At 44.5% G+C, this 21,600-nt stretch overlaps 1 protein-coding gene across 2 annotated transcripts in view; it reads left to right on the forward strand.

Moving 5' to 3' along the window:
• The window catches only part of plpp1a (phospholipid phosphatase 1a), a 26,870-nt gene extending 5,350 nt beyond the window's left edge, over positions 1 to 21,520 (forward strand). The window contains exons 3-7 of one of the 2 annotated variants that reach the window (XM_066650381.1): positions 7,583 to 7,734; positions 11,266 to 11,549; positions 16,890 to 16,947; positions 19,220 to 19,396; positions 21,151 to 21,520. In XM_066650381.1, coding sequence (XP_066506478.1) covers positions 7,583 to 7,734; positions 11,266 to 11,549; positions 16,890 to 16,947; positions 19,220 to 19,396; positions 21,151 to 21,270 — 791 coding nt within the window. In that variant the 3' untranslated portion in view covers positions 21,271 to 21,520. Of the gene's footprint in view, positions 1 to 1,243; positions 1,399 to 7,582; positions 7,735 to 11,265; positions 11,550 to 16,889; positions 16,948 to 19,219; positions 19,397 to 21,150 lie in introns of both variants that reach the window. The other variant, XM_066650380.1, reaches the window with a different exon arrangement.
• Positions 21,521 to 21,600: the final 80 nt, after the last annotated feature.

Genomic DNA, 21,600 nt, shown 5'->3' on the forward strand with positions numbered 1-21,600 from the left:
AATAACATTTATCACTGAGATTTAATCATTGATGAAAGTGAAAAATATTTTTCAAAGTTCTTATTATTTAATCCTTAACTCTTTCAGTACCGTGTGTTCTGACCCGGTTCTATCAGAGCAGTGTTAGGAGGCAGTCTGAAATCTGGGATCTGCTTTTTCCACATGGTTTTGTCAGCGATCCGCTGGTGTGAGGTCATTAATTATAAAGTACAGCGTGCTAGTGTCTGAGACAGGATTAAAGTTGAAGTGTAAACATGATACAAGCTTGTCTCACATTACACACTGTCACCATGAGGTCATTCAGGAGTAAAATGACCGTAAGCATGTGTCTCTTCTGTTCCACAACAACAGCAGCGGTGTTATTATAAACACAAGCAGGAGCTGGGTTTACACACAGAGTCCGGCTGATCCTGATTCATTTCACTGGAACTGACTGTAACTGAGCTTTACATGCTGTAGGTATTAGATGTTGCTGTAGCAACAGGAGTGACCTCACAAGCTCATGGGGCGGTTCATGTGGTGTTTCTAATAAGTGTAAATTTACAGCAATTTCTACTCAGTTTATATTTTGGAAGCATTGTTTAACAAAGAGTTCCTGAGAATTCTGGGTGGATGACCTTTGACCTAGATCTATATTTTATTTGAGATTTTTATTTATGGGTCTGAATTTTGAAAATATGAATTGTTTAAATTAAGTCCATTTTTAAATCTGAATTTTCCAAATCAGAATACTTCTAAAACTACAGAAATATTGTGTATTAAATGTCAGGTCAAATAAAAATTAACATTCAGATAAATATAATTAAAATAATATATCAAATACTAAAGTCTGTGGTTTGTCTCCATGGTAACGGTTCTAGGAATCACACCTGCAACTTCACAGACAGCAGCAGCTGTGCACTACTCTGTAGTGGTTGTCATGCCCATATAAGGAATGACATTTGTGTGTGACAGAGATAAATGGGAATCACAAAATCCGATTCTATTTTCTCAAATAAAACCCAAGCTTAGACCTGGAATTCCGTACGTGAGCAGGACCCTGACTACAGAAGTGTAGCGTGACGCCCGTCGTGTCGTTTCTGATTGGGAGTGTAATCAGATACACACGGTCCAGACTACACCACTGTTACTCTTCTGGTATTATTGTGCATGGCAGCAGGGACCCTCTGCTGACTGACAGTGGCATGTTGAGGCTGTTAACCCTTTGTTTACCCTTTGTTAACCCTTGTTCTTCCATCCACAGCGGGCCTTCCTCTGGCTGCCTTTAACCTGGCTAAAATAAAGCCTTATCAGAGGGGCTTTTTCTGTAATGATGAGAGCATCTCATATCCCTTTCACTCCAGCACCGTCACGTCCACTGTGCTCTACACTCTGGGCCTCATAGTGCCCATCTGCAGTGTAAGTAACAATAAACATAAAAATAAACACGTCCGACACGTCCGGGGTGTCCACTCAGGGTCAGGGCGACATTTACAGTAGGGCAGTGTGACATTGACCACACACACACACACGCACACACACACACACAAACACTACTATATAAAAATATATAGAGGGAGTGTGTGTGAGAGAGATGGAGATAGGAAAGGAAACTTGGAGAAGAGAGAGAGAGAGAGAGAGAGAGAGAGAGAGGATACATCACTGTGTCAATGAGTGAGAAAGAGAGAAGTCTATGGAGAAACAGGGAAATAAAGTTTGTGTGTGTGTCTGTGTGTGTCTGTGTGTGTGTGTGTGAATTAGAGAGAGATAAATTCACAGCAGTGTCTCTGAGTGAAACCCTGGGCGTGTTCCATTTATTAAACTCTGCAAAGCAGAATGCAAATGTAGGAAAAGTAGAGGATGTCCACTCAGTTCTCTGCTGTGCTTTAGAGGAGCATTATCTTAAATACATCTCAAAAAGAAAGAGTTGGGCCAAAAATAAACATAATTCACCTCACATTGTGTGGTCTGTGGTTTAGAACGGGAGATATGAGGTCAATTCTGCCGTTTCTGACACTGTGTGTCACACTCTTATCTAGAAACATGAGCTAAAGTATGTTAGCGTAGCTGTAAATAACAGCGCTAGCGGTTCAGAAGCCTAAATTATACTGTCTTTAGATAAGAGTTTGTCACACAAAGGTTAAACCACAGAATAAAATGGTAGATCAGATATAATTTAGGCATTTAAACAATTTTAGGTAAGAACGTGTTTAGCATGCGTTTAGCACAGTGCTAGTTAGCATTACTGTTTCATGTCATTAGCCTCAGCGCTCCAGTGCTAAAGCTAAAAAAGCTAATCGTGTTGCAGTGTTTGTTTTGCGGAACTATCTCTTTAAAGGTTTTAATATCTTTCTGCTGGTGATGATATGAGGCTTTCTGTCTGAAGATTTTGTCCCTGATAGCAGCAGCTTTTAAGACCAACACGATAATAGGAAGATTATGGTTTTTTTTAAATAGTCTTTTATGGTTTCAGAACAAAGCCAAAGGAAGTTACTCGGTTTTTTTAAACTCCCTCAGTGAGTTTACAGAAAATATGGTTTCAGTAATGGGACACAGAACACGTACAAAGTGAGAGTACGTTTTTTTGTGTGTTGTTTGAGGGAGTAAATATCAATTGTCTTAGAAAAAATGTGATATCCTTCAAATAGCGGCTAATATTAGCTTTATTAGCCCATTAGTTTATTAACACTTATTTTATATTATTGATTATATTGATTCTATAAAAGCTTTTTGTCCTTATTAGAGTGCTGTAAAATATAATAATTTTTTTAAATGTTTAAAGTGATTTTGTCTGTGGGGAAAGTCTTTTATTAATTTGTCAGATATTTATCAATACTTTCCCAATAGCTTTCTCTGGATAAAAATAATTTAAAACAATTAAAACGATCTAGAAATTTGTTCAAGAATTTTATAAAATTCTTATAACCCACATTTAGTGAAATGTACAGATGAATCAACTTAAGATTTAAGAGGCTTTCACTTGATAAGAGAAGAGTATAATATTCTGATTGAAAAGCCGAGTTTAATGAGGAGAGATTGGTTTGTTTTCCTCACATCTGAGGCGCGGAGGTCAAGGCGAAGCGGAGATAAGTGGGAGGCGCTGTTCTTCTGGAGAACAGATGGAATGCTGTGTCTGTTTTTGCATAAAGTTGCTCCAGAAATATCTGGAATATTTTCCAGCAGCAGCAGCTTCTCAGAGGAGGAGGAGGAGGACAGAGTGTTCTGCGAGTGTGTTAGGGCTGGACTGATATTACTTCTCTTCTACCATTGGCTGATATTAAGCTTCCGCAGACTGATCAGTATCAGTGACGACGCTGATTAATCGCTGATACGTGACGTATTTAAGAGCTCAGATGATGGAAAAGATCAAACTTTTCTCTGTAGATACTGCATCAAACACTGTACGGTCCACTCTCTGTTTTCACAGGGACTACATCGGTCAATTCAACCAGCAGCCAATCGTAAATATTCCAGAGAAAATTAGCCTCCAGCCGTCTCCCTCATTCTCAGTCTCTGAGCCTGTGTGGATCTTTTCTAAATGACTTTAGAGAGGAACTGGAGACGATGAATGAATTTGGCAAAACTTTGACTAACAATGAACCATTGATGATTGTTTTTAATTGATCAGTTTATCAGTCTACGTGAGAGACGAGCGGCAGCAGTCAGTGTTGCGTGCAGGTCTCCTGTGTGTGTGCGAGTTTGTGTAAGAGTTTCTGTGCATGTCTCTCACTTCGAAGAAAACCTCATTGCATGTAACCACATCTCTGAGTTCATGTGAAGAGAGTGGGCTGGTGTGTGTGTGTGTGTGTGGCGTGACAGTGCAGCTTCTCCTAAACCTGGGCGAGAGTAAGTGAACCGCGGCTGGCTAAATGAGTTCAGAGCTGAGAGCACACTGATCTACCGGCAGATTTCAGTTACAGCACTTTGAGACGCTCTTATAATATTATAATCAAGTTACAGATGTTAAGCGTCTTGCCCATGGACTCTTAATGATGTCATAATGGGGGAATTGAACCCCAGCCCAGCACCTGTTTTGACACTTCCCTGTTGTTCCTGTTCTAAGAGTCACTCCGTTTGACTCAGGTTTTGTTCGAATGAAAACTGAGTGTTTGTCTGTTCAGAAGTTTGGAATCATTTATTGATTGATAATCATTAATCAGTAATCAATAATACAGTGTAGATCAGTGTGTGAAGCTAAAACGCTCCTTTAGAGGCCATCATTTCAGTCTTGTTTATATGAGGTACTGTCTGGACCAAACCTTGTATCTCCATTTTGGTGGAGCCATGGAGATTGTTCAGAAATGATTTGAAACCCTGCTTCCTTTTGCTGTATTTGACCTTGTTGGAGATTCGAGGTTTTGCTCCGACACTGACGTTGTGTTTGTGGTCCCCAGCCTTTTACCAGACTCCCACTCACACAGACCCCACCACAAACAGACCTTAAAACTGCCTTAAATGGGCCTTCTGTCATCACGTTGAGGTCATCCGAGCTAAATTTGACCCTTACGACTTCCCGTAGTGAGTCAAAACAAAGCAGTTAAACCCAAATCAACACGAATCCCTTCAGAATCTCAGGAAATGAGTTCACACAGAGCTCAGGCTGATTCTGCAGACAGTTGCAGCACTGTGTTTACAGATTAATGAAGAACATATAATAAATAAGGGCTGGGCAATAATACGATATCAAAATATATCGCGATATAAAGTGTTTCAATAACGATATGATTTTTAAACACACTCAGTATTTCAGTACATATTATTTACAGCGTCTGTAACTGACTGACGGTCATTAGGGGGCGCTGCCATCAGCTCAGCACTCGATTTTAAAGTTAATGTTAACAATGTTTATGACATTTTAATGTTGACAAAGCTGAGAGATTGTTGTTTGATGGTGATGTCATGTTACTTAAAGTTCTTCGTCGTTTTTAATGTTCATATCGATATTGGAATTATATCGTATCGACCGATATTAAGAAATATATTGTGATATAAATTTTGTCTGTATCGTCCAGGCCTAATAATAAATATCAAGATATTCCACATTTGGCGGCACAGTGGAGCAGTAGGTAGTGTTTCTGTTACAGCTCCAGGGACTTGGAGGTTGTGGGTTCGAGTCCCGCTCCGGGTGACTGTCTGTGAAGAGTGTGGTGTGTTCTCCCTGTGTCTGCGTGGGTTTCCTCCGGGTGACTGTCTGTGAGGAGTGTGGTGTGTTCTCCCTGTGTCTGCGTGGGTTTCCTCCGGGTGACTGTCTGTGAGGAGTGTGGTGTGTTCTCTCTGTGTCTGCGTGGGTTTCCTCCGGGTGACTGTCTGTGAGGAGTGTGGTGTGTTCTCTCTGTGTCTGCGTGGGTTTCCTCTGGTTGCTCCAGTTTCCTCTTTTTGTAGCAGGGTAAGAAATCATGTCCCCTTCCCCTTCCTCCTCAGTGATTGCAGTACGGAAAAACGTTGAAATTGTATGACGTTCTCTCTTCCACAGCTCTGTTAATCTTTCTGTTCCTCTAACATTTATTTGTTTTGTTTACAGCTTCCTACAAATGAATCCAGCATTTTATTAACATTATTTATATATTTATCTGCAACAGGATGATGTTAAAATCATTATATATTTATAATATACACTGATCAGCCAAAACATTAAAACACCCCCTTGTTTCTGTCCATTTCATCAGCTTCACTGACCACACAGATGCAGCTGTGTGTGTGTGTGTGTATCATTTGAAAATACTGTGCCATGCTTTAACTCTGATAACCCTTGTCTAAAGGCGAATGTTGTGAAGCTTGGGCCTAACTCTGAACCACGTTCTCACTGATCTGCTGTGTTCTGTGTTTGTTTGACTGACTGTAGCCTGGGGTTAAAGGTCCACAGAGGTGCGCGGAGGTTAAACCCTCAGAAGGTTACATAAGGCTTTGAAAGTGTGGCGAAAAGAAGGAAACGTTGAAATAAAAATAATTTCCTAAAACAGAAGCAGCTTAAAAGATGATTTTCGAGCTGAGCAGCTTCTAAACGTAGATCTCTGTTCCTCTTTTTAAGATCCTGTGTGGTCTAAAATAATAACAATATTGACCTAATGTTAATGACTCAGGCAGAAGTCGTACTGTAAACCTGTGTTTGGAGTGATTCACTCCTTCACTCTGTAAATACTCATCCGTATTTAGAAGCTACGCTACAACAGCCTGCTAGTACGTTTATTACTATTGTGATGTCATAAGGCTCACAATGAAAACATAAGGTGTTGCAGCCAATAATAACAGAGCTCATTTACATTCTGAGAAGCTCAGTGGACAGCGGCCTGTTTGTTTAGAAATGAGTGACAGAGAACAGCACCAACGCTGTCAGTGGAAAAAATGTATAAAATCAGACAAAATAAAAGGATTATTATGTCATTAAGTAAACAGAAGTAATTATTCGGAGCCAGGAACTGCGCACCTCTGTGGTCACTGCACATAGTGATTTCTCAGTAAGTGAAATCATGTGAAGCCTCATATTTCTCATTCTGAGAGCGTGGGGAGAGCTTCTGCTGAAAGTGTCGGACTCCTTTGGCTGATCCCAGCGCCTCTTTCGAGAGCCGATGATCAACAAATGGAAAAAGACACTTTCACTCGTTAAATTCCCCTCCAATCATCCACCAGATCCCTGACTCCTCCCGCTCCTAGTGGAGTTACCGATGAAGGAGTCTTAGATGTAACTGTGTACCTTCACGTTATTCATCGCTGTCCGATTAAAACCACGTATCTCCGTGTGTGTGGGTGTTTAGTTACTGCTTCATTTGAACACAGCAGCTGTCCTTCACACTGTGTGAATATTTAATGATGAATGAACCAATAGAAACGCTCCAAAACGACTCTGAATTAAATCTTTTTACATTGACTTCCTCTGAAATTTATGAAGGTTTTTTCCTTCTGTAAAGATACAGTTTTGGAGATACAGGTTTTTCATTGGACAGTGACATTATGCAGCTTTATGAATATACAATTAGTCCCCGCCCCTATGTCCACACTCACACACATGCTAACAAGACCAAACACCACCACCAGCACACACTCACACACACACACACACACATGCTAACAAGACCAAACACCACCACACACACACACACGCATACACACACTCACACACATGCTAACAAGAGCAAACACCACCACCAGCACACACACTCACACACACACACACACACATGCTAACAAGACCAAACACCACCACACACACACACACGCATACACACACTCACACACATGCTAACAAGAGCAAACACCACCACCAGCACACACACACACACTCACACACACACACACACACATGCTAACAAGACCAAACACCACCACACACACACACACACACACTGGAGGGGATTTTAAAGCAAGGGAAATAAATAAAAGAATGAATTTGTCCCAATTTTCTGGCAGCAGTCGCAGAGCGAGGAATAAAAGAGACATTAGAGGGGTTTCAGACGCCTCTGGAGCTGATTTGGAGCTGTTTTTATCGGTGCCGGTGCTGGTGCCGGTGCTGGTGCTGGTGTTGCTGTGGGTGGTGCTGGGTTGGTGTCAGCTCTGTTAACCCTCGTGTGTCCTTGTTTTTCTCTCTCGTTTGCTTTTGTTTTGCTAGCTGGACTCCCATTCGCTATTCTCACACCCCGACACAAACCGTTCAAACGAGGATTTTTCTGTAACGATGATTCAATCAAGTACCCAGTCAAAGACGACACCATTTCCTATGAGTTACTGGGGGCAGTAATGATCCCTCTCACACTGATCACTGTAAGTGCCCTCCGTTTGTTTACTACTAACATCTTCTCTCTCTCTCTCTCTCTCTCTCTCTCTCTCTTTCTCTCTCTCTCTCCTGGAGTCCCGCTCCTGTCCTCATTAGCATATTTACACCTTTACTTTGAGCAGGACGGTCTGGCGAGTGCAGAGGTGTCGGTTTGGAGTCGGTGTCATGCTCATATAAGGAGTTCCATGTCTACGCTGGTTTTACGTCAGCTGCGGCCAGGGCTCACTGTGTTGAGAGGCTCACTAGTGTCTTTTGAGATTTGAAAATTAATATTTAATCATTGAATCGTTGATAATAAAGAAGAAATAACACAGTTCTGTTTCTTAATGAAACGTCTGTGACCCGCTTTGGTCCAAACCCCACGAGCCCCACAGCAGTGTTCTCCCCCTGTGTAAACAGCCCCTGTTCAGAACGCCCGCTTTCAGCACCTGTTCCTTTAAATGATAATGAGCCGCTCGCTGTTCACCCCGACCCCGAGCGCACAGCAGTGAGGAGCGAGGAGCAGAAGCTCTGGTTTTTAGCCGTTTTCACTCTGTTCTCTTTCTTCTCCGTTTTTACTCAGTGCTCTTATTTCTCCGCGCTCGTTGTGTCTGTTTTGCTGTGTTTAACCTCGTCTTTGCGCTCTCACATAAACACGGGTCCAGTGCTGTGATTGGACAGACTCAGACGAGGGGGCGGGGCCATTCTAAAGTCTCTGCACTTGACGTCAGAAGCGGAGCAGAATCAGAACGACTCGTTTTATCCTGTGTTTCAGACTCAGACAGTGCACAGTAAACTGACTGGGGTCTTGTTTCACAGTGTGAGGGTTGGTGGGCCCCAGATACACACATCAATGTGAACATGCGCTGAACAGTTATGATTTTAAAAAGTGTGATTTACAGGGATTTCCTTCTCAAAGAGAACAGCAGCTCAGACCTGGACTTCTTAAAATGGGCACGAGGCCGATGACAGGAATGTGGCGCTTCTGGCTTCAGACGTCTTCGTCTTTTACAGTAAAGAGAAAGGTGTGAAATGTAGAGCTCTGTCACAGGGCTGGGCTCTAACTCTAAATGGTTTCCACTGTGTCCTACTTTCTCTTTTCTCTCCTTTTGTCCTCGTTTGTCTCACTGTGGTGGTGTTATAAATGTGTCTCTCGATTTTACTCAAAGAGCCGTCTCAAAGCCGCCGCACGGGAAACACACACACACCACACACCCACGCTCTTAGATCACAGAATCCTCTTAGATCAGCGTGTGTCTAATGTCTCTCACTGTGAGAGAGCGGGAGGAGCATTACACCGCTGTTTTACACAGGTTCTACTTGTTTTAAGTCATTTATTTTATTTCATCAGCAGTTCGTCGTAGATCCAGGGTTTAATCAGCTTCAGGTTGAAAGTGTGATGTTTAACTGTGATTCAGATTTCACACGTTCTCCTGCTCCTTCGACATTTTACGGTGACTGTGTGTCGTATTAAAATCACAATCGTCATTTTCTTCAACAACAAAAAAAGAACCTGAGACTGAAGCCGTGTGGAGAGTGAAGAGTTTATTGGGCGCTGCGTTGGTTCTGAGCTCCATCAGGAAAAAGCTGCAGAAGACTGTGATGGGTTTGTTCTGTTCTTGGGGACAGTACTGTGTCCGAAAGTCCGTGTGAGTGTGGGTTTAGACCAGTTACAGATGGAGGCAGTGTCAGAGTCGGGAACGGAGCGCAGTGACACTGTGTTTAAATAAAAGTAAAACTGTTGTTTCAGGTACAGAATCTGTTATACCTCCTGGCCACTAGGTGTCAGTGTAGCGGCTGCTCTCTAACGTGAAGAAGAATCACCGGAGATAATGGCAGATTACACCTCTAATAAACTTTGAGAATCCAGGCTTAAACCTGGAGCTTTTCTGATCCTCAGTGAAGAGCAGCGCCTGGTTAAATCACGACAGGAGGAATATTATTATTCGTTTAATAAATGGAATACGTACAGCTCCTGAATCGTCCGGTTCCACCAGGGCTCTGTCTTACGTTCTAGTAATGAGTGGACATCCTCTTCTTCATGTGATTTATAGAAATGCTCTGTGAATGATGGCGATGTCTGGTTAATGATGTGATTGTGTTGGTTTCTGAGTGAAAATAATCACACATCCTCCACAGAGAGAGAGAGACAGAGACAGACAGACAAGGAGAGAGAGAGACAGGGACGGGGACAAAGAGACAGAGACAGACAGGGACAGAGACAGAGAGACAGACAGCACAGAGAGTTAGAGACAGACAGGGACAGGGAAAAAGAGACAGAGACAGACAGGGAGAGAGTCAGAGACAGGGACAGAGAGAGACAGACAGACAGACAGGGAGAGAGAGAGAGACAGGGACAGGGACAAAGAGACAGAGACAGACAGGGACAAAGAGACAGAGACAGACAGACAGGGAGAGAGAGAGACAGGGACAGGGACAAAGAGACAGAGACAGACAGGGACAGGGACACAGAGACAGACAGACAGGGACAGAGAGAGAGAGACAGACAGGGACAGAGAGAGAGAGAGAGACAGAGAGAGAGAGAGAGACAGACAGGGACAGAGAGAGAGAGAGACAGACAGGGACAGAGAGAGAGAGAGACAGACAGGGACAGAATGAGACAGATAGGGACAGAGACAGACAGGGACAGAATGAGACAGGTAGGGACAGGGACAGATAGGGACAGAGACAGACAGGGACAGAGAGAGAGAGAGAGACAGACAGGGACAGAGAGAGAGAGAGAGACAGACAGGGACAGAGAGAGAGAGAGAGAGACAGACGGGACACAGAGAGAGAGAGACAGATACACAGAGAGTCAGGCAGATAGGGACAGAGACAGACAGGGACAGAGAGAGAGAGAGACAGACAGGGACAGAGAGAGAGAGAGAGACAGACAGGGACACAGAGAGAGAGAGACAGATACACAGAGAGTCAGGCAGATAGGGACAGAGACAGACAGGGACAGAGAGAGAGAGAGACAGACAGGGACAGAGAGAGAGAGAGAGAGACAGACAGGGACAGAGAGAGAGAAAGAGAGACAGACAGGGACAGAGAGAGAGAGAGAGAGACAGACAGGGACAGAGAGAGAGAAAGAGAGACAGACAGGGACAGAGAGAGAGAGAGAGAGACAGACAGGGACAGAGAGAGAGAAAGAGAGACAGACAGGGACAGAGAGAGAGAGAGACAGACAGGGACAGAATGAGACAGATAGGGACAGAGACAGACAGGGACAGAATGAGAGAGAGAGACATAGAGTGTGGAGGGGGGGACTCACTGACGGAGGGAACTACAGATGAATAATTGGGGACAAAAATTCAGCGAAAATGAATTAAAAAAGTAAGAGAAGGGACAGCTGAGATGTTTAATAAAAAGTGAATCATATTTAAAAGATTCACAGAGAGAAAGTGTGATTGACTCTTTCTAAAAGTGTGCTCTGTGTTTAATTTCACTCAGAATCAACAGAGACCTGCCGTCCCTCAGCTTCAGCACCTCTCTCTGTGTCTGTCCTCTGACCGTCTCCTGTCCCTCTGTCCTCACAGATGATCGTGGGCGAGTGTGTGTTAGTGTATCTAAATCGCCTCAGGTCCAAGTCCTCTTTCAGCAGCACCTACGTGGCGTGCGTGTACAAAGCCGTGGGCTGTTTCCTGTTCGGAGCGGCCATGAGCCAGTCCCTCACCGACATCGCCAAGTACTCCATCGGTCGCCTGCGGCCGCACTTCCTGGACGTGTGCAAACCCGACTGGAGGCTCATCAACTGCTCCAGCGGCGCCTACATCGAGGACTTCAACTGCACCGGAGACAAGACCATGGTCAACGAGGGCAGGTGGGTGGTCTGAGGAGAGGGGAGGGCGGGGACTTCCCGTCAAAATGCTATTAAATAAAATAATATCGATCTCTCTCTGATCTATCTGCCAGCACTCCCCCTCTCCCCACTGTCTGTATCTCTCCATCTCTTCCTCTCCCTCTCTCTCTTTGTATATATCCCCCCCCCCCCCCCCGTCTGTCTAAGGAGGAGCACATCTGTAAATTGACCGATGTCCGGCGCCGAAGCAGAGCTCATTAAGAGCTGAGTCAGCAGCAGGAACCTGAGACGTAACGTTATTAACCGTCTCCAAATGGACTCTTATTTTATTATAGAACACGAGAAACGGCCAAACCGTAAACTACAGCCCCCTGGTCTTTAGAGTCCGCCCCCAATCGCCCACGAAAACACGCCCCCACCTCAGAGACACGAGTTTTGAAGTGGATTTGCAGCGTTTAACTGTGATTTAATTGTGATCCAACGTTCACACACCCTCCTGCTCTTTTTACGGTAACAGTTTCGTCAAATTAAAAACCACAGTTATCTTTTTATACGAGAAAACACAAGTTAAACTTGGAGCATTAAAGGAACACTATGTGATATTTTTACCTTTAAATCACAGCTTCAAAATCACTGTGATGCTCCACTGAGCTGTAACAGAGAGAACAGAGCCTCTGTGGTTGCTCCTCCAAGTTCAGCACCGCAGAAACTGCACTATGTGGCTTTTGGAGGAGGGTAGGTAACCAGTCCCCTCCTTGATTTGAGTACAGTGCTGTAAAAATGAATTACACTAGGGGGAGCACCAGGAGCAAAAAACCCAAATCTTACCTAGTGTTCTTTTAATTTGTGAAATTCTTTTTTTTTTTTTCCAAAACATTTTTTGTTGTTGAATAAATGACTAAAGAGCGGGAGAATGTTTGAATATTGAATTACAATTATACGCTACACACAATGGTTTTTTACCCTTAACACTGTCACCCGCTCAAACGACATCACATCACATTTCATTCATTCATTCATTCATCTCCTGCAGGCAGGTCGTCCTGACCAGGGCCGTGTTGTTTCCCGGGAGACAGTGAGAGACAGTGAGAGACAGTGAGAGACAGTGAGAGACAGTGAGAGACAGTGAGAGACAGTGAGAGACAGAGCTGATGTGAGCAGGTGATGATTCAGGCTGCAGTCAGCACAGCGCTAAGTGGTGTTTCCATTAGTTTCCATTGCATTTTAGCTGCGTTAGCCTCGTAGCTCTGGTGTAAAGCTAAAGGATCTGCCGCCGCTCGGCTAACGCTCGGGAGAAAGAACGAGTGAAACAGGGTGAAGTCGGGAGGCTTTGAAGTGCAGGGCGCGGGGCGTAAAATAATTATGTCCTTCCTGTTCTTTCAGAGGGTCTTTAATGTGGTTTTTCAGGAGACGTCTCTGATGTAGAAGCAGCGGGGTCTGCTCTAACCGGCCTCTAACTGAGCTCAGACGTCTCTCTCAAGGTTAAAGGCTCCAGGGGCAGTGTTCATAAGAGCATTCACCCATCCATCAGCTGTTTAGTTTTAGCCTTGGGGCATTTACCCACTGATTTACCCCTCAGTTCACCCCGCGGTTGGGAAACCTGGAGCTTGTTGCTGTGGTTCACACACTCCAGAGCTCTGTAATCTTGCGGTACTCACACACACACCGTCTCTGAAACTGCTGGAGGTTTAGGGCTGGTTCCTTGAAGCAGGCTCAAGGCCAGCGAGACCCTTCCGGACCGCTGCAGTGGAGTAGGTGTGGCTCCTCCGCAGTGGAACACCTTTCTGAACGTGGGCCTGTGTTTTTCAAGGAAACGGAGCCATTAATAGAATGAATAAAAGGGCAGGGAGAGGGCCGCCAAGGATAATCACACACCACCGTCTGGCAGTTTCCTCATAAACACACGGCCTCGTGGAGGTGTGTGTGTGTGTGTGTGTGTGTGTGTGTGCTGTAGCACCGATTAAAGTGCTATAATTTATAATAAAATAATCCTAAATATTTTATATTACGTTTATTAAAGTAACATTTTTAAATGACTTTTATTTTGATATTTCTTCAGTAATTAATCTTTCAGCCCCATTTTAAAAGTTAAAGACATTATTCTTATTGTTTATTTAAACATTTTTCTTTTAATTCGAATCACTGGTGAAATGTAAAAAAGGCTCCATTTATTTTTACGTCACCACTTCCTTCCTCTCCTTTCTCATCCATTTTATCGTTAATTTATACGTAGCCCTTTAAAGTCGAGCTGTAACGAAACCCTTCTGACGCGTGATGACCTCAGCAAGAGCCTGTGGGATGGGACTATGTCTATTAACCAATAATATCACAGCATATGTTCCCACCCCCCCACTGCCAACCCGGCCAATCAGAACACTGCAGTAGTGTTGGGTCCTGGCTCCTCACCGCCTCCACTCCTCAGAACCATGGGCACCGCGGGACCCTCGCCTCGGGGGTCAACAACCACTGACTCTGAATAACATCTTTACCTTAACTTCTGAGGCGTAGAACACAAGCTGTAGTAAATAATCTGTGATTTATTGGCAAATATATTTGGAAATGTAATATATATTATATATATGATGTGTATTAGAGCTGTGCCTCATCGTTTCGCTCTCAGTAACAGTCATCATTGTTCAGACTCGTACGCGATGATGTCGTGAGGAGGGGGTTCGGTTCTAAAATATCAGACGTACTGTAAACCCATGGGGTTATGTCCGAAATGAAAAAGCTCTTATTATTAATATATATATATTTCACATTAATACAACATTGATTTTGTTGCAATAGTCTGTTTTTGAAATTAATAGAAGATTTTTTCAGTGTTTTTGTCGTATCGTCCACATTATCGTTATCGCCAAAGTGCACTGATATTGTGATATTATCTTAGAGCCGTATCGCCCACCCCTGGTCTACATATAAATATACACTTTAATAACACGGTATTTCACACAGCGCACTCGTTTAATAAGCTGTGTGTTCACTGTCGGCTCTTTCCCTTTGCGCCGCACCGAGCCCCCGCCTAAAACAAACAGGAAAACCCTCCACACACACACACAATCGTGCTTACCCTGCCTCTCTGACCCGGAAAAGGGCGTCTACTCGTCTGAAACAAAAACTGATAACAGATCAGAGCAGAAACCCAACCTCAGCTGGAGACGGTTTCCGTCCCTCTGTCCTCTATCCTTCCGTCCCTCTGTCTCTCATTCCCTCTGTCCTCTGTCCCTCCTGACCATAACTCAGAGGCACTGTATATAAACAGACCCTCAAAGGGAAGCTCGCTCCTTTTTCTCATAACTCCAGCGTCTGAGACGTAAAGAGACACAGTGAGGGTCCGGTGTAAAGCGGCGGATTGTAGAAAAACGTTTGGACTTCTTTAAACTGATGGTGAATGGAACCAGACGTCTCTATGTTTACTGTCAGAATCCACAGATGAAGCATGTTATTTCCTCTCCACAGCCACCTGTGACCTCCACACGTCTGAGGAGCCGTATATGGAAATAATGATTACGGAAAATATCAATTTGACCGTGGAATTCGTTTTAAATAAAGGTTCACGCCGCTTTGGGCTCCAGCACTTTTCACACCAGAGGGAGAGCTGTTCTGAGAAAGGAGCTGCCTGCACTCACACACACACACACATACACACACACACACACACACACACAAAGCAGCCGCCACTGCTACCACTCACACACACACACACACACACAGACACACACAAAGCAGCTGCCACTGCTACCACACACACACACACACAGCAGCCGCCGCCACTGCTACCACTCACACACACACACACACAAAGCAGCCGCCACTGCTACCACACACACACACACACACACACAGACACACACAAAGCAGCTGCCACTGCTACCACACACACACACACACACACAGACACACTCACACACACACACAAAGCAGCCGCCACTGCTATCACACACACATACACACACACACACAGACACACACAAAGCAGCCGCCACTGCTACCACACACAGTCACACACACACACAGACCCACACACACAGGCACACACACACAAAGCAGTCGCCACTGCTACCACTCACACACACACACACACACACACACACACAAAGCAGCCGCCACTGCTACCACACACACACACACACACAGACACACACACACAAAGCAGTCGCCACTGCTACCACACACACACACACACACAGACACACACACACAAAGCAGCCGCCACTGCTACCACACACACACACACACACACACAGACACACACACACAAAGCAGCCGCCACTGCTACCACACACACACACACACACACAGACACACACACACAAAGCAGTCGCCTGTTCTAACACAGACCAACCCGGTCTCACACTCACTCGTGATACAGTCACATACACAGGGGACTGCAATTCGTGACATAGTCGCATATTTTCCATATTTTATGCGTCAATATCACAATCATAAGTGAATGGGTAATTACCGTAAAAACCCTCATATCAGTGTCCCGTGTTATACGACAGTAACACGACAACTCCTCCTCATTAAAGCGTCTTTACCATCCGTTAATACCACGGTCTTATTTTTATTTACAGAAAATATAACGTTACTAGTTCATTATTTACTAAAATATCGAAGCAAATAACGTCTAGAAAAATGTCCTTTTCAGTGTTAACCTTTTGAAAATTAGTCAAAATAACGTTAAGTGAAAGAAATGTTCTCGTTAGCGTTAAAGCTATTCACTTATGATTGTGATTTTTTCACATAAAATGTGGAAAATATGTGACTATGTTACGAATTGCAGTCCCCTGTGTATGTGACTGTATCACGAGCGAGTGTGAGACCGGGTTGTACACACACACAAATTACCTACCTCCGCTAACACACACACACACATAAAGCAGCTGTTTCTAGACCCACACAAAGCATAAACAGATCAGAGTCTGTTGTGGCTATTATTGTTCATGTTGCTTTCCCACAGCATGGGTCTGGCTCCGCACGGCTCGGCTCGTTTAAAGCTTGTAGCTTTTCCTCTGGTAGAGGCTCTCTGTCGAAATGGAACCGGTGACTTAGAAAAGCCCGTCTCTAACAGGAATCGCCGGCTTTGAAAACCACAACAGCGACAGCAGTAAAGTTAGGCGCTGTTTACTCATCGTGTGTCGCGTGTTGTTTTAGTTTTTGGACACGGCACCTTCGGCTTTCGCTGGAATTTTCATCTGCCATCGGCTCAAGAAGCGTTTAAACCTCTTCTAATCGCCTCGAGGTAAAGTTACGAGCTACTGCTGTGAGTCCGAGCTAGCGTTGACTTAAGGAAATTGTTATGACATTATTAACAAAGTTATCTTCGATCGTTCTTATCTCTCTCTCTCTCTGTTACAGGCTGTCATTCTACTCGGGACACTCCTCTTTCTCCATGTACTGTATGCTGTTCCTGGCAGTAAGTATCTATTTATAAATGTTTATAGTCATTTGACCCCTTCTCCCTGTCAGTGTTTTAAATCTCAGATAAAAGAGTCCTGTGTAATAGCTGAGTACTGTAATGATACTCAGAAACGCCTGGCGCCCTTCTTTACAGCACACTTAATGACAGTGAACATTGACATGATTGTGTAACACTTAATAAACCCATTGTTTCTTTGAATAATGGTGATATGCTACGACCAAAAATGACATCACAGTTCACACACATCTGGGGAAAATCTTGGATTAATATTTAGCCTCCAGGTGTTAATCTTAGCTTCTCGTGACTGTTCCACAAAACAAAAGCTCTGCAGTGTTGTGTTGTTGAAAGAAACAGGAAACGGGCTCAGGAACTCAGAGGGCGACAGACAAAACAGTACACAACTGTAACTTAAACAGCCCCAACACTGAGCCACACCCTGTTCAAATGTGCTGATCCTGGGCATTTATTTAGAAGGAGATTAGTGAAAATATATGAGACCTGTTTCAAGCCTGAGGTCATTTCTGAGGCTCAGCGGAAGCCTCAGGGGATTGGGTTGCTGCTGAGTTACTCGCTGCTGTAAGGTTGGGATGCCGTAAGCATCACGTAGGTCCCACACAGACACGAAGCCTGTACCGTGGCCCGACATCGTCTCCTCAAGTGGAGCTGCAGTTATCTCATCACAGACGACAGGATTCAAAACTCACACCACAGGGACACATCAGTCGGCTGAGAGAGGCCCGGTCCAAAGTTCCCCAGCTCTTACTGAGACTTCAGAAACGTCTACTGTTGCTTTAATGTGAAGCATTTATGACCTGCTCCTCCTTGAAACAAATGGAGAACCTGTTTTGAAAGTGCAGACTCCACTCGTAATCCACACTGCCTTCATGTTTCTAAGCTGTAGCTGGGATACCGTGTTGGGGCTGGAGTTCGCACTGAGCTGTGGATCAGCGTTTCCTCGAGCGATGGTGCTCCACCCAGTTCTTTAGAGATGAGTCGGAGTGGTGTTTGTGATTCAGAACAGATACAGCACCTGACCGCACTGGTGTTTACGAGGATGAATGCCATTAAAATATCCAAGAAATGTTTCATAATCCAGTGTAAATCCTTCGCAGAACACATTCCTGGTTAAAGCCTTTCATTGCAGGAGACGCTGGAGGTGTGGTGTAATAGCAGTGATGAAAGGACATCAGGGCACTCCTCCATCTGCCGACTGCGTGGTAGAGCGGTAGAGTGATAGAGCGGTAGAGTGATAGAGCGGTAGAGTGATAGAGCGGTAGAGTGATAGAGGTGTAGAGTGGTAGAGTGATAGCATGGTAGTGATAGCATGGTAGTGATAGAGCGGTAGAGTGGTAGTGATAGAGTAATAGAGCGGTAGAGTGATAGAGTGATCGAGGTATAGAGTGATAGATCGGTAGAGTGATAGAGCGGTAGAGGAGGAATGTTGATGACTGTAGTTAATTATTCATTCACTAATGGACCTCTCAATTCAGATTAAAGGCTAATGCTACTTCCCATTAACTTCAGTTATTATTAATGACATCCATTAGCTTCTGTCCTGTCACGGCAGCAAAGGATTAAGGATTAAGTCGAATGAGCAGATTTCCGTGACCTTTCAGCGATTCACTGCTTTTATCCTGAGCCAAAAGAGACCAGGGAGCTCCAGAGTGAGACGAAAGAGGTGGTGTGTAAACTGCGTCCATCAGAAGATACCAGTTTTCAGTGGCAGTGCACCCCAAGACATGTTTATCATGTGCGACAGTGTGGTAAAGGAAGCTTGGATGTGATTGGTTAACCTTGTGTATAAGAGTTGAGTGAACAAATGTTATAGCGCCATCTTTCTACAGATCAGTGCCACTGTTTGAATCATTAGGAGTTTTCATGAAATATTTTGTGGTGGGGTTTAATTCCAAACACATTTTCTTCAACAAAAAAGAACCTGAAACTGAAGCCGTGTGGAGAGTGAAGAGTTTATTGGGCGCTGCGTTGGTTCTGAGCTCCATCAGGAAAAAGCTGCAGAAGACTGTGATGGGTTTGTTCTGTTCTTGGGGACAGTACTGTGTCCTAAAGCCCGTGTGAGTGTGGGTTTAGACCAGTTACAGATGGAGGCAGTGTCAGAGTCGGGAACAGAGCGCAGTGACACTGTTTATAGGGGTTGTTGTTGTTGTTGAAATGACGTTATTTTTAATACAAATGTTTGAATTTTCTAATTAAAATTGTACGTTATTCATACAAATAAACCGTGGACTCTACTCCCCTCTCTCTCCAGCTGTACCTCCAGGCTCGATTGCAAGCGGAATGGGCTCGGCTCCTGCGACCCACGATCCAGTTCTTCCTCATCGCCGCGTCTATCTACACGGGACTGTCCCGAGTGTCCGATTATAAACACCACTGGAGCGACGTTCTCACCGGACTCCTACAGGGGGCAGTCATGGCCATTCTGGTGGTGAGTTCAGCTGCACTTCTCTCACCCCAAAGCACAACATTTCAGTCTACAGGGATTTATTCAGAGCGTATACATCGACAACAATCATCCCATCGTCAGTTACCGAATTTAAATTGTAAAGAAAGTGTAACAGCCGAACACAACCCGCACACTGTGGAACAAGAACACCCACGGGGTAAAACGAGCCGTTCTGATTTTGTTCCGCTTCTGACGTCAAGTGCAGAGACTTTAGAATGACCCCGCCCCCTCGTCTGAGTCTGTCCAATCACAGCGCTGGACCCGTGTTTATGTGAGAGCACAAAGACGAGGTTAAACTCAGCAAAACAGACACAACGAGCGCGGAGAAATAAGAGCACTGAGTAAACAACAAGCACACATTGCCCAGTGTGTTTCTGACCATAGGGCTGTGCTCCAGTTTACATTCTTAAAAACACCAGTCCTCCTGCTGTTATGGAGATGCTCAGAGTCCGGTGGCTGAGTGTTTAGATCCTGATTTGCTAGTGACCCACGATGACGTAACATTGTCACGTTTCAAACCGTCACCTGTGAGAACACGCTTGGCTACATTTTCTCAGCCTGTTCCCTGGTACACCGCTGAGAGCTGAATCAGAACTGGCCTGACTGCATGCCCTTGCTTACAGTGATCAGGTCCTGTTTTATAAGGAAACACTACAGGAAGCTAAAACACTCTCATTCTGATGTTAATCATGGTGTCCACGGTAACCCTAGAGCTCTCTTCTCACCTGTCACTAAGCTGTTGAGCCCTGTGAAGTTTCCCTATGGTTCCTTCAGCTGAACTCTGCTCTCGGTTCATCCCTGGTGTTGTCTCTACCTCAAACACTAGAGAGAACTCGGAGTAATTTTTGACTCTACATTATCATTTGAATCACATGTAGAACAGCCTTCTACCGTCTTAAAACTATCTCTAGGATTCGCTCTTTTCTCTCTTTCACTGCGGCTGAGACCATAGTCCATGTGTTGGTAACCCCTCGACTCCGGCGATGCTCTGTTGTGTGGCTGCAGTACGTGCAGAACTCTGCTGCTAGGGTTCCGACCCATACAAGACCATGGGAGCATATTACTCCCGTATCGTAATACTTTTTCCCGTATCGTAATTACTCCCGTGCCGTATACAGTTGGTGTTTAAATCCTTGCCCCTTCTTACCCAAGTAGTTTACTTCAGTCGTACTCTCCAGTGTGTACTCTTCTGTCCTCAAGCCTCCATTTGCTTGAGGTCCCGCATTTTAAACTAAGCACCACTGGAAATAGAGCATTTCGTGATGCAGGTGCAAAGCTGTGGAATAGTTTTCCTGACGAACTGAGCTCGTTCCTCTGTAGATGTTTTTAAAACCCACCTTTTTAAACTGGCAGATGGATGATAGTGTGTTTATGGTTATGTCTATGTATTTCCCTTTATATTTTTTCTTTTATCATCTATTGTAGTGTCCTTGGGTCTCTTGAAAGGCGCTTTTTCAAATAAGAATGTATTATTATTATTTTTATTAAAACGAGAACAGAGTGAAAACGGCTAAAAACCAGAGCTTCTGCTCCTCGCTCCTCACTGCTGTGCGCTCGGGGTCGGGGTGAACAGCGAGCGGCTCATTATCATTTAAAGGAACAGGTGCTGAAAGCGGGCGTTCTGAACAGGGGCTGTTTACACAGGGGGAGAACACTGCTGTGGGGCTCGTGGGGAAGAGGACGTTCCGGTTTAAAACGTGCTCTGAATGTTAACCCCCTCTCCTTCTCTGTGGCAGGTTTTCTTTGTGTCAGATTTCTTTAAGAAGCCGGTGGAGCCTCAGAAAGAAGCTGAAATCCAGCACACCACTTTACAGGAGACGCCCACCAATGGAAACCACTACGACAGCCCCAACTGAAGCCTAGTGGGTGGTAAAGGAGAGACCACTGTGTGGACCCTGTGAATGTAGACTCCCTGCTTACTGCAGAGCTGGGTGTGTGTGTGTCCCATAATGCCTTGTGTGGGCTGCTAAAGCTGCTACCACTGCTTCCTGTGTATGACTTTGATGCTAAATCCCTGTACCCCCCCCCTCCCCTCCCCCGACACGCCAGGAAAGAAAAGCTTTTTTTGTTGTTGTTTTTGTTTTTTTAAATGTGTATCATGAGAATAATCACTATACAGACTTTTTTTTAATTAAAAAAAATGTTAAAATATGTACAAAAGAGAATACATTACGCCTGAAAACAAA

This window comes from Hoplias malabaricus, chromosome 18 (assembly GCF_029633855.1).
Source record: "Hoplias malabaricus isolate fHopMal1 chromosome 18, fHopMal1.hap1, whole genome shotgun sequence".
Classification (NCBI taxonomy): domain Eukaryota; kingdom Metazoa; phylum Chordata; class Actinopteri; order Characiformes; family Erythrinidae; genus Hoplias; species Hoplias malabaricus.